This window comes from Portunus trituberculatus, chromosome 20, assembly GCF_017591435.1.
Source record: "Portunus trituberculatus isolate SZX2019 chromosome 20, ASM1759143v1, whole genome shotgun sequence".
Taxonomy (NCBI): Eukaryota; Metazoa; Arthropoda; class Malacostraca; order Decapoda; family Portunidae; genus Portunus; species Portunus trituberculatus.
The window spans coordinates 9,958,543-9,973,334 of NC_059274.1; the positions used below are offsets into that span (position 1 = coordinate 9,958,543).

The 14,792-nt window shown below is 34.9% G+C and overlaps 1 protein-coding gene across 1 annotated transcript in view; it reads left to right on the forward strand.

Annotated features, from left to right (window-relative positions):
* LOC123506796 (rho guanine nucleotide exchange factor 11-like) overlaps window positions 1-14,792 on the forward strand; it is a gene marked incomplete in the record, with an annotated part of 643,649 nt that overhangs the window by 511,935 nt on the left and 116,922 nt on the right. Inside the window, 2 exon segments of the mRNA XM_045259143.1 lie at window positions 4,670-4,896; window positions 6,229-6,432. Coding sequence (XP_045115078.1) covers window positions 4,670-4,896; window positions 6,229-6,432 — 431 coding nt within the window.

Below are 14,792 nucleotides of genomic sequence, written 5' to 3' on the forward strand. Positions count from 1 at the left end.
CCATGAGATGTTTGTATGGTCTGCTATATTTGTCATCACAGTTCATAGCAAAACACAGGTGCATCACCTCCAGGACAACTAGTGATGCATGAGGAGGATCAGCATATGTTGTCTTGCTGTCAATTAGATGCTGTTACTGTAGCAACAACAATCTTTATTTTATTCCAGCCTAGAGGTGCACAAAAGCATTTGATAGAGGATACATGCTGCAGGGACCACAGGGTGCATGCCGAGTCGCTATTTCAGACACATACCTGGGTTCCAAGAACAGATTAATATATTTTACATTGCTTTTAATGGGGAAAATGGTTTTGGTTCACAAACATATCAGTTTATGAATGGCCTTCAGGAACAGATTAAGTTCATAAACTGAGGTTCCACTGTATTTTATTTTTTACATAAAAAAGATAGATTCCCTACATATTGTAGTTTAGTTGTACTTAATAGGAAGAAATGTAAGTACTGTAACATATATATAATATTTGACAAAAAATATGGTTTGGGTATTATGGAACATATTGTACTATTAGCAGAAAATATTACTTAAAAAAACTTGAAATCTTGAATCTTGAAAGTAAGACTGAGGGTAAGAAATATCCCTCATGTTAAGGGCTACCTATGACATAGGCTACGGCAGAGCCATGCTAAGTTATCCCGTCCTAGTGTAACATGAAATGAGTTAGTGTTAGGAAATAGTTACAACTACGTTCTAGCTAAATTTTTTCACTGTTTTAATAGTAAGACAATATAGGATGAATTTTTTTTCATTTCACACAAGAAAATAAAAATTTTATAATACTTTTGAGTGATATAGACATGTAATACAGACTGCCAAGATAAGGCAGTCATGCGTATAACATTCATTTACTATTGTTCTTTAATTAATAGAATACTTTGTATAATGTGTTTGTTTAATTTCACACATCATTATCTCATTTAATATAATTCAGAATAAAATTTTTTGGGGTATCAGAATAGTGGTACGAATTATTTCTATTTAGGGAGGTGAAAATTTTATAATACTTTTGAGTGATATAGACATGTAATACAGACTGCCAAGATAAGGCAGTCATGCGTATAACATTCATTTACTATTGTTCTTTAATTAATAGAATACTTTGTATAATGTGTTTGTTTAATTTCACACATCATTATCTCATTTAATATAATTCAGAATAAAATTTTTTGGGGTATCAGAATAGTGGTACGAATTATTTCTATTTAGGGAGGTGATTTGTGCAAACTGGAAAGTTTTATTGAATGGCCAACAAAAAAAGTTTCCTCCTGCAAAGCTGAGCTGTGTTTCAGAGATGTCTCATTCCATGAGGCATATTTCTGACCAAGAGTCTTACCTTCAATTTTTTTTTTTTTTTTTTTCATGTAAGAGGGAGAACTACCAAGGGCAAAAAAAAATAATATTAGAAAAAAAGGCTCAAGTGAATTGTAGTCTCTATAAAAGAATCAAAAGAATTAGTCAAAATTCAGGGGCAAATGTCTTGACACCTTTTTCTTAAAAGAAATTAAGTGTAGGAAGATGGAAATATAGAAGCAGGCAGGGAGATCCAGAGTTTACCATTGAAAAGTATGAATGACTGGTTAACTCTTGTATTAAAGGGTTGAACAGAATAGGGATGAGAGGAAGAAGAAAGCCTTGTGTAGTGAGGCTGCAGGAGGAGGGGAGGCATGCAGTTAGCAAGATCAATAGAGCAGGTAGCATGAAAATAGCGATAAAAGATAGAAAAAGATGCAACATTTCAGTACTGAGAAAAAGACTGAAGACAGTCAGTCAGAGGAGGGGAGTTGATGAGACAAAAAGCTTTTGATTCCACTCTATCTAATAAAGCTGTATGAGTGGAACCTCCCAGACATGTGAAGACTACTCCATACAAGGACGGATAAGGCCCTTGTACAAAGTTAGCATTTGTAGGGACGAGAAAAACTGGCAGAGACTCTGCAGAATTCCTAACTTCACAGAAGCTGTTTTAGCAAGAGATGAGATGTGAAGTTTCCAGTTAAGATTATGAGTAAAGGACAGACCAAGAATATTTAGTGTGGAAGAGGGAGACAGTTGAGTGTCATTGGAGAAGAGGAGATAGTTGTCTGGAAGGTTGTATCAAGTTGATAGAAGGAGGAATTGAGTTTTTGAGGCATTGAAAACTACTAAGTTTTCTCGGCCCCTATCATAAATCTTAGAAAGATCAGAAGCCAGGCATTCTGTGGCGTCCCTGCATGATCTGTTGACTTCTTGAAGGGTTGGACGTCTCTGAAAGGCCATGGAAAGATGTAGAGTGGTATCATCAGCGTAGGAGTGGATAGGGCAAGAAGTTTGGATAAGAAGTTCTGTAATGAATACAACTAAAGTATAACTAAATTATAATATGTAACAATTTTTCAGAAGCATTTCTTCTCTAATAGATGTACAATATACTGGTGAAGCACGGTTGGCAATCCACTAAGTATAATGTAATTAATTAGGGGACAGTGTCAAATAAGTTGAGTTTATGTGTCCTAATGATCCAAATGCAGTAAAAGTGGTTTAAGATAATTCAGCCTAAGGACAAAATATAATTACTGGTGCAACCGGTATAAAAAGTGTCTGACTCATTCAATATCTGGCTTATTTGGCTCCAGCTTAAGTGGAGTTTATGGCACTGTAGTATTTTTTAAAGGTATTTCTGAAGAAAAAAAAAAAAAAACTGCTTCATAGACAAAAATGCAAAAATATATTCTGTTTCGTGTGAAAACAGGTTAAAATTTAGTCATGCTGTTTTCAATTTGCCTTTATTACAAATTAATGTGTAGAAGATGCAACTTTTTCTTTTATTGATTCTATACACAAATATCTGGACAAAACAAAATAGCTGAGATGTCAAACATTATATAAAAAAAATGCACAATCTAATCATATTATGACCAAAATTGAATAATTAAGTGTTAATGATGATCTAATTTTTGTGCATTAATTATTTTTTCCCAAGCACATGTTTAGGTAATAGCATGTCAAGTTTCTTCATGGAAAATCAAAGTTAATCATAATTGACATAGGTGCCATGTAAGGATTTCTTATTCCTTGCCTGTGTGTACAAGCAATAAATGATAACAAAAATCATATGAATTGTAATACTAATAATGATTTTTATAATATAATAATAATAATAATAATAATAATAATAATAATAATGATAATAATAATGAAAATAATAATAATAGCAATTAATAATTATGATAATAATAATAGTAATGATAATAATAATAATAATAATAATAATGTCAAGTTCCTTCATGGAAAATCAAAGCTCATCATAATTGATATGGGTGTCTTGTAAGAATTTATTATCCCTTATATCATTTACCTATATATACATGTACAAACTATAGATGATAAAAATAATAAAAAAATTGTAATAGTAATGATGATGATAATTTCATTATTAGTTATTATGATTATGATCATTATTATTATTATTATTATTATTATTATTATTACAGTAATTCCTTCTTATACAGTACTTCATTACTCGTTAAATTCACAGTTACGGTTTTTAGTAATTTCTACCCTTGATTCTATTTTATGGTAAGAAAAATTCACAGATACGGTATCCGCTCATGTTTTGTTTACACGTGCCGTAGCACCACCATGCTGCACGGCCACCACAATAATCAGTCTCTTCCAGCGTTTCTCACTGAACGCAAGTGAAATCCCTGTGGCGTGTTTTTTGTGGATATTATGAGTAAGGGTTGAAATCCCTACTGTCCCTTAGCCTCGGGAGGGACATCATCTGATTGAATATGTGGTGAGTGAAAGGTAAATAAAAACATTTTGTTTATTTCTTTTGCACAGTACTTTGTATTTTTTTATATGACTATTTTCATACATATTCATGTCCGTAGGAGTGACTTTCGACGTGCTAGAACACATCCCCTATTATTACATGTTATAATGGGTTCGGTATACGGTAATTTCGATTTGCAGTAAGGTTTTCAGGAACACATATGTACCATATAATGAGGATTTATTGTATTATTATTATTATTATTATTATTGTTATTATTATTACCATTATTATTGTTATTATTATTACCATTATTATTATTGTTATTATTTTTACTATATACATCATCTCACACTCTAACAAGCATTCAATATACTAACCTGTGCATTAATGTCATCATACCACCAATCATACATATGTACATTAGGGATAAGGTGGTGAGTGTGGGATCAGACAGACATCCACGTAGGTTCAAGTCCCACCACGTACCACCTTGATACTTTGCCACTTGTTGAGTGGTTTAAAATTACCTACATGTCACCATGATACCTAGGTTCTAGGTGGTTACACCAAATATATGCTGGGGTGGTGATATAGGCCCTAATATGGGTACCACTATAAATAAAATTGCCTGCACGAGTAATGGGCGCAAGATGAACAGCACTTCCAATACTCTTCAAGTAAACCTACATGCGCTATAGGCCACAACATAAGAAAATAAATTAATAAAAAACAAAATTTAAATAAAAAAAAAACATTACATGCTTCCAGCTCATGTATTCCCAGTTGCCCATATGCTTAACATCTTTAGGTGGTAATTTCCTCATTTTATCAGCACATAAATTGTTACTCTGGAGTCTGTATTATAGAATTCACAGATTTCTTACCACTTTCAGAACTGTTCCACACCGAACGGACGCACGTACGGGTTTTAAAGGTGCTAAAACACCTTTTCCAAGTACCGATGTCAGAAGCAGGTCTACTATCCAAACAGCAGTTGGACTTACTTTTCCCAAACTTGGATGAGATCCTGGACATCCATGTAAAGTTCAATCAAGCCATGAAGCATAGAAGAAAAGAGGAGCCTATCGTATCCAGAGTTGGAGATGTTCTCATAAGCATGGTCTGTGCTACGATGAATTTGTCAAATACTCTCTGCAATTATTAGTTTCCAGGAGGCCTACAATAAACAAGCCATCATAAGATAATTGTATGAAAGGAAATATTTTAGGAAAGGATGAATGAAGTGTGTTCAATTCAGTGGGAGAGAAATCTAATAATTTGAATATCTTTTGAATATGTTCTTAGCTGTTAAATCCTTCATCACCATCCATGAAAAATGTCTTGTCTGTTTCTCCTATGTTTTCCATATTTCTCTTTTGTTTTAGGTCTATTCTCTATTAATAGTCTCTCACTGCCACAGGATTTACTCCTGGTGTGTAGATAGTTGATGTTTATGTTTTTGTCCAGATTAACCTTTGTTGCTATGGAACCTTTCATATTCCCTACAGTTTGCCCCAATCATTCTCATCTTTGTTTTGTCTCTATTCTGATATTTTTACCACCATGATATTCCTAAGATTCTTATTTCCTTTTATGAATTTGTTCATAGTGAATTCCTAGTTATCTAATTGTAGTTTCTCTTTCTTCACACTTCAATTTAACAAGAGTTACTCGCACCCATATATCATGTCCTTCATTTCATTACATGGGAAACTGTCAGTTTTATTCTACTTTTTTACTTGTTTTTTGTGAACTTCCTCAAGAGACAAATATTGATATATCATCAGTACTAAGTTGACCATAATAGTGTTTGCACTCCTTTTGTTCATTGTCATGGGATTACAAGATTTATGTCTTTTGTCAATCTTTAGTTCATGAAAAAAAGTGATAACTTTCCTTTCTCACCTCCTGGTATCTTCACAAGCTAAGAAAAAAAAAAACTTTGGTGTAACATTTATACACTGTCTTTAGAATCACAATCCTTAAAGATTATACGTTTAGAATTAGATACAACATGCCATTAATTTTTTGAATAGGAGTAGAGAGATAGAGAAAAAATTCTTGAAGAGAATTTGAAACATGAAATATTGGCCTGAATATGCAGGCTGACATGAAATTTGATGTCTAAATAGGGTGTGGCATAGTATGTATTGGATGTAACTGAAACCAATTATTTTTTATTACTCTGAATAAAAGATTCATAAACAGTTGGATGGTTGATATATAACATCTTGAAATGGCATAGATATTAAACATTTGGAATAGGAGAACTGAATTGGAGTGCACTTCACCTACTACATGAATGCATGCAACACATTATTCCTGTCTTTTTAAAGATGGTGAACATTGTTGCTTATACTGAGACTGATTTCAGTGGAAGTGGAGGGATTAGCAAGTTTTTTTTTTTTTTTTTTTTTTTTTTTTATTATTTTTTTTTTTTTTTTTTTTTCAGTTTGATGGTGAACAGGGTGATCATTTCCAACAACAAGCAGCAGAGTTTGTGCGGTCGCAGATCACTGCCCTAGAGAACTTGAAGCAACAACAGAAGAGAGACCAGAGGTTAGCAAACTTTCTACAAGAGCAGGAAAACAACCCAGTATGCCGGAGGCTTCAGCTGAAGGACATGCTACCATGTGTTGTCCAAAGGTTATCAAAGGTTAGTAAAGACCATTTATTTTGATATATATATATATATATATATATATATATATATATATATATATATATATATATATATATAAACACTGCTGGTCAGAGCAGAAGGCGCGGTACCTGTGACATCTTATGAAGGAGATTAATGACACAGAAAATATGTTTTAGTGATGGTATTTACCTAAACTAGTGATTGATAGGGTGCCCTCGTGCTTTCTTGTCCTTTTGAGTTTTCTGGGAAGTGAATCACCCAGGTGGTGGAGATACTGAGCATCAATATTGTCCCATATGTCCTGAATAGCGGCTTGGAGGCGTGGGAGGGAGGAGGTATCTCTCTCCTTTAGCTTTAGTTTTATGTACGCCCAGGGAATTTTTATAGGGTTAAGGTCTGGGGAACTTGCGGGCCAAGGTTTTAAAAGGCTGACATTGCAGAAATCAAACCAGTCAACAATTAACTTTGCCGTATGGCACGGTGCACCATCTTGCATGAAGGTATCAGCATTGCACTTTTCCATACACTCATCTAACTCATCTAGAATTAGCTCAAAGTAGTTATTTTGGTTCATACGAACATTCTTAGGCAAAAACACTAATTTTTCAAGACCATAGTAAGAAAAATAACCCCACACCATCAAAGAATCTGGATTCTAATGTGTGTGTTGTGTAGCGTGGATCATGACGGTTACTACTGGGTCTGCGGTACACACGGTTTCTCTGGTTGTCTGTAATCTGAAAGCTTGCCTCATCTGACCAACATACCCTACGACGCTTACCTAAGTCCCAATCTTTGTGCTGAGATACAAACTGCTTGCCTACTGTTAAGGTAATCATGACTGAAGCAAGGTTTTGAAACTGCGTCCGTTGCTCCATGTCACCTTTCACATATCTCCGCACACTCCTTTCACTCACCCCATCCAGCACAGAGGGTTCCTAGCCTAAAGTTCCTTGCTGTGTATGAAAGGGTTGGCCTAAAGCTGTCTTTGAATGATGTTCAGAGTTCTCTGGCTCACACTGCGCTTACACCCTTCAGGCTTGTAAGGTGGTGGTGAAGCGTCTCTTCCTCCCTCACGATAAATTTTGGTCCAACGTTGAACAATTCTGAGACCTTTGCCAGTGTTCACAGCAGTTTCCTGATTTGACTTATTCTCCCTCACTGAGGCACAAATGACTGAGATTTGGGCCTTACTAATTAGTTTCCTAGGTCCCATGATAGGTAGTAACAGGGCACAATGGTAAGCTCACGCATCCACAAAAAGGGCCCTTGAGGGAGGATGAAAGAAAATTCAAATGCAATCACACGAACCATAGATGAATGTTGACTAAGGAAACCTATCATCTACTTTGACAACTACAGCTGCAGAGTTGTCAGATAGTGACATACAGCGAATCCCACCATATGTTTAGGAGTTAAGAAGGGATGAATGAAATTTTGTCAACGTGGAAGTTGTTGTCCCTTTCACGCCTTCTGCTCTGACCAGCAGTATGTGTGTGTATTTACCTAGTTGTGTGTGTGTGTGTTTGTGTGTGTGTGTGTGTGTGTGTGTGTGTGTGTGTGTGTGTGTGTGTGTGTGTGTGTGTGTGTCTATATATATATATATATATATATATATATATATATATATATATATATATATATATATATATATATACACAGGCAACACCCACTTAACGAAGGTTCAAACAAAAATATTTCGCTACAACGAAGGTTTCCTTTTACTACCATCTGCTCGTTTAACAAACACCAAACTCACTTTAATGAAATTTTATCTAGGTAATTTTTTTCTATGTTTGAAAGCCCCGCCATATCATGCATGCCGACAGGCTTTTGAATACACCAGCGCCTCTCATGGACAAAACGCGCACCACTCACTCCTCTAATTCAAAACAATAACAGCGTCAGCAGCAGCTCGTCTTCCCTCGCTCTACATGCCACCAAAACGCCCTGCAATGTCGCCTAGCGTTGCTAAGAAGACCAGGAAGTCTCTTACTCTCGAAGTGAAGCTGGATATTATTCACAGACACGAGAGAGGCGAGAAAACTAATAGCATTGCTTCCCACCATGGCTTGACTCCATCTACTGTCTACCATTTTCAAGTCAGCAGACTCTATTAAGAAGGCTGATGAGATCATATCTTCCTTGCAAGCTAAAAGAATCATTTGAACTCGTGACTCTTCAATTGATAAAAATGGAAAGCCTTGTGGAAATGTGGTACACAATTTTTGTATGCGGTATAATGATGCGCCCTTTCTTTACATTCCACAGGTTGCCAGCTAGCGTCTTTCCTGCTCCACTCTCCCTCCCTTCATAAATTTAAAATCATTAACATTATAAAGTTACTTACATACATACATTGATGTAAATATAATGACTTAGTCTTAAATTAAACTGCTTAAATGTTTAACATCAGAATTTTTACTTTCATTAAACCTTTCACTGTACTATGATGCAATCTCACTTTTTTTACTCTCAATGGAAGTTCAATCAGGGGTCAAACTTGTTATAATTGGTTGGCTTCACGAAAATTCGCTTAACAAAGGGTTTTTTTAAGAACGTAACCCCTTCATTAACCAGGGTTGCCTGTATCTTGATAATTGATCTCGCAATAACAGATTTCGCTCTTTAACGAACTTGACTAACCTAACCTTTTTATTGGGGCAGATTTTACGGCAGCTTTCTTTTTTCCCTCACGAATCCATAGTTCCCGAGTGGCCGTGCTGACAAATACACATATGATATGATAAACAAGCCAAAAAAGGCATGCTAGATACCATTGTAACTTGTTTGGCTCATCTACAATTTACAAAACTGATAACTAGGTGGAGAGTGGCGACTGCTTACCTGTTGGGGTCACTGGGTTACACTCATGGTGATTTGTGGTCCCTAGCTGGTTGGACCTGCAGTCTTTCTGAAGTAAAGTGCTAGTATGCATTGTTGGGCCTGCCAGGATAACGACACTGTTATATATATATATATATATATATATATATATATATATATATATATATATATATATATATATATATATATATATATATATATATATATATATATATATATATATATATATATATATATATATATATATATATATATATATATATATATATATATATATATACATACAGTAAGACCTCGTTATACAGTACATATACCGCAAATAGAAATTACCGTATACCGAACCCCTAATAACATGTAATAATAGGGAATGTGTTCCAGCACGTCGAAAGTCACCCCTGCAGACATGAAAATTGTCATATAAAATAATGTAAAGTACTGCACAAAAGAAATAAACATAAAATGTTTTTATTTACCTTTCACTCGCCACGTATTCTATCAGATGATGTCCCTCCCGAGGCTAAGGGACAGTAGGGATTTCAGCCCTTACTCATCTTCTGCTGAGTGGGCAGACGAAGCTCTGCCTTGCAGATCTGTTGCATTCTCCCCAGCTTTATCTATAGCCTCACGATTCTTTAACACCGTCCAGACTGTCAACTGGGCTAGGCCCAAGTTTCGACTTATGGCAGACGTACCCTCTCCCTGCTCTTTCCTCTTCAAAATATCTAATTTTACCTCCAATGTCAGACTTCTCCTCTTTCGCTTTGCCTTTTCAACTCAAGCAGTGTCTGCAGAATGTTTTGGGGCCATTAAGGGTGCGTCACTATGCGTTGTGTTAATAATATTCACAAAAAACACGCCGTAAGGATTTCACTTGTGTTCTGTGGGAAACGCGGGTGGTGGCGGCACGGCGTGGTGGTGCTATGGTACAGTGTAAACAAAACATGGGCAGATACAGTATCTGAATTTTTCTTACCGTAACTAGAATCGAGCGAAGTAATTACCAAACACCATAGTTGTGAATTTACCGGATAACGAAGTACTGTATAAGGAGGACTTACTAATATATATATATATATATATATATATATATATATATATATATATATATATATATATATATATATATATATATATATATATACACACACAGTGGTACCTCTAGATACGAAATTCATTCGTTCCGGAGTGGCTTTCGTGTCATGATTTTTTTGTATAATGAATCACATTTTACATGTAAATCGCCTATTCATTCCAAGTCCTACGAAATACACCACATTAAATTTTATAATAAGGGTAAAACCAGAATGAAATAAGTGTCAAATACATTTAAATCATTCAATATACCTAACCTAACCGTTAATACCTGTAAATGAAGTAGATAATAGAACATAATGCAATAATAAGTTAAAAATAATAATACGAAAATGTAGAACCGTACCTTTCGAGTGAGGCGATGTCTGAAAGCGAAAGTGGCAGCAGAGGAGGAGGGCAAACGGCAGAAAATATAGAAAATGGCAGGAAACATTAACACTTAACTTTATGAAACACTTAATTTTTTTTTTCGGTTTCTAAATTTCATCAATTAACGCTTAACTTTACGAGACGCTTAAAATTGATATTTCTTTTCAGTTTCTAATTTTCATCAGATTTACCATAACTTTTTTTTTTTTTTTTTTTTTTTTACCCGTAAGATGGTTTGAAATTATACTTGTTAATACAACATCTTATACTAAGACAGATTGTATTAACAAATCAGTCGCTCACCACTCCCCCATCCTTCCGCCTTTTTTCTCACCTAGTGATAGGTACTGTACCCGTAGTACGTACATGAGTACTTACTTTTAATCACCGCAATAATGTTATCGTGTAATGTTTATCAATAAATTGCTTACTTGTTAATACAATCTGTCTTAAAGTGTAAGATACTGAAACATTCTACAGATTGCAAAACATAACATTAAAACATTTGTATTTAGCCAAGTGGCATCTCCGGCTGCTGCAGCAAGCCACCAACGGTTGTCGTCACCTCATAAAAAACACAATGGACTATTGTGCACCTCTCACAAATTTTAAAATCATCTTATGATTAAACAAAACCTTAAAATGCATATGTGTGTTTAACATTTTCTGCTTAGAAATGCATGTTCTCTCACCTCTTTCAATATTTACAGAAAGTCGTGTTACACCCTTTATACGTATATGCACTATGTGCATATCTCGAGGTACCATTGTATATATATATATATATATATATATATATATATATATATATATATATATATATATATATATATATATATATATATATATATATATATATGCATATATATGCACCGGGGTCCTCCCTTAATGTGCAGGAAAAGAACCGAGAAAATATGCGCATATATTGAAAACAATAATCGAATAATAAAACCCTATGTTATAAAAAAAAATTGGGACTGGGACCTACCAAGACTGATCCCCCAGACCCCCTATAGCTACCCCCAAAGCAATCATTCCTGAAACATAAAACATTATTATTCCACATAAAACAAACCTCTTTCTTACATATAGTGGCTGGACAGTGACCTTGCAGGTTAAGTTGGGGGTACGTGACCTACCTTCACAATATTATCCCTAGCATGAGGCAATGCCTGCTGCACTGCGTTCTTTATGGCATCTTTACATTTCACCATGTTACGCACTGTGGATTCATTATCAGAGTAAAATCTGCTTCCATCACAGAGCTTCTCACCTGCCTCAACCTTGGCTATGATGTCTAGTTTCTCTTGAAGCAAAAATATTTGATGTTTCTTGATAAGTTTGTTGTCGTTCATTATAGCTGTAACACCCTTCTCTTTTGTATTTTTGGAAGGAGCCATATTCACAAACCTAGAAAGATCACAAATATTATGTATCACCAACCTACAAAGGTAAAAAAAAATCATAATGCTTGGCAAACATGAAATATGTAACCGCAACACATGCAAGCTGGAACAACGTGGCTGGACCAAAACATAAAATATAGTGTCGAACTGTCTCGTTGGTTCTTTATTATGTAATATTTAATATATATATTTTGACATTTAATTATTATTTGTGTTGTTAGAATAGCATTTTTTTTATTTATTTTGATTTACTTTATTGGTCCTTGGCAGAAATAAATAATTTTTCTACAAATATATTTTGTTTTCAAATGAAACTTTCTTTTGCCAAGTGCGCATAAAGTCAGAATTTTTGCGTATTGTATCAATGGTAGAAACAAAGTGAGGATGTGCACAAAGCTGGAAACGCGTTAACAGAGAAGCACACTAAAAGAGGACCTCTGTGTTTGTGTGTGTGTGTGTGTGTGTGTGTGTATATATATATATATATATATATATATATATATATATATATATATATATATATATATATATATATATATATACACACACACACACACACACACACACACACACACACACACACAGTGGTACCTCTAGATATGAAAGCTTCTGTATATGAAAATTTCATTTTGCGTAATGATATGCGAAGATTTTTTCGCTTTATAATAAAAAAAATTACTCAGCTTATGAAAGATACAAAACAAATCTCGAAATTCTTGCGTGCAGAAAATTTTTAAATTCTCGCCATTAAGAAACTGAAAAAAATAAATAGAAACCATATTTTACGGCTTGCAAGACGCTGCATCTTGGAAGACGCACCCTAATATTTGAAAGAAATTTCTAAGAAAAATAAAATCTTTCTCATACAAGAACACGTTCACCATATAACCGACCACTGAACACAAAAACATCAGAAGCAAGGAGTCTGCAAGACACTATTGTTTCACCACTCACCACAAATTCAAAGCTATGTAATTAAAAACACCATAGGTAAATACGTATACACAGTGAAACAGTCCATCTCTTCTTGTTTAAATGGCGATCGACAGCATGTATTTCGACGTATTGTTTACATTACGGAATCACTTGTCCGATCGCCGAAACTGAACGCGTCACTGCTGCAGTTCGTATTTATTTTATTTTGCAATCGTGTTTCACAGGCTTTATCATTGTGAATATAATTCACAAGTAAAGTTTTGACTCTTGCTTGAACAAGTAAGCCATTTAGATGTTCTATTAATAAAAGTATAAAGGCACCTGGCATGTGTGTGCGTTCGTGTGCATGTGTGTTGCCATGAGATGAGGGAGCGGGCCATTTTCTCCACACGCTGAGTAGGCTGCAGGAAGAATTATGGTATTGGAAATACTTGTAACAGCTAATAATAACAATTTTAAGTGTTAATGTTTTCTGCCGTTTGCCCTCCTCCTCTGCCGCCACTTTCGCTGTCGGACATTGCCTCACTCGAAAGACAAGGTTCCACATTTTCATATCATTTTCGTATTATTATTTTTCATTTATTATTGCATTATGTTCTATTATCTACTTCATTTACAGGTTCGTATTAAGAAAATAGGGCCAACAATGCAGAGTCCATCAAAATCATTACGAAAATTAGCTCAGCAGCATGATATTGGTCTTGCAATTGCTCATAAGGCCGTCAGAAGGGAATTAAAGCTCTTCCCATACAAAATAATGGCAGTACAAGAACTGAAAACCACTGATCATGAGAAACGATTACGCTATTGCAGATGGTTTAACCGATTTATCGAAGAGAATACGTCTGATGTGTTGGATGTGACCTTTTTCACCGACGAAGCATGGTTCCATCTCTCAGGTTACATTAATTCACAAAATTCAAGATTGTGGTCATCTGATAATCCTTACAGTTTCCACGAAACACCCTTACATGATAAGAAGGTTGGTGTTTGGGTTGCGATTTCCAGACGTAGAATTGTTGGCCCTATTTTCTTTATGAACACAATAAACAGCGAGCGCTATTGTTTGGATATACTTCACGCCTTCATCGGTCAGATGAAATCAATTACTCATGGTTTCAACAGGATGGTGCTACTGCCCACACATCTGGCAGATCTATGTATTTATTAAAGGAATTCTTTGGAGACCACATTATTTCGAAAGACGTGTGGCTCCCACGTGGGGTTCACCAGATCTGAATCCACCAGACTTTTATCTATGGGGAGTAGCAAAATCTGCAGTGTATCGAGATCATCCGCGCACGCTGGATGACTTGCAAGCAGCAATAACAGCATTCATTCAGTCTGTTTCAAGCGAGCAACTGATAGCGGTGTTTAGAAATAAAATAAGAAGGGTCCAAGCCTGTATTGATGCTAAGGGGGGTCACTTTCAACATAATTTATAATTGTCATTCATATTTACCTCCTGTATTCTATATTGAAACATGTATGTTAATAAATATGGAAGTGCACAGTGACTTTCTGAACACCCTGTATATATGTATATATATATATATATATATATATATATATATATATATATATATATATATATATATATATATATATATACAGGCAACCCCTGCTTAACCCTTATGTTCCGGTGATTAAACTATTTTCCAATATCCCATGACGGGTAAAAATGGTAAACCTAGAAATTGTCAGAAGACTGTTTGAATACTA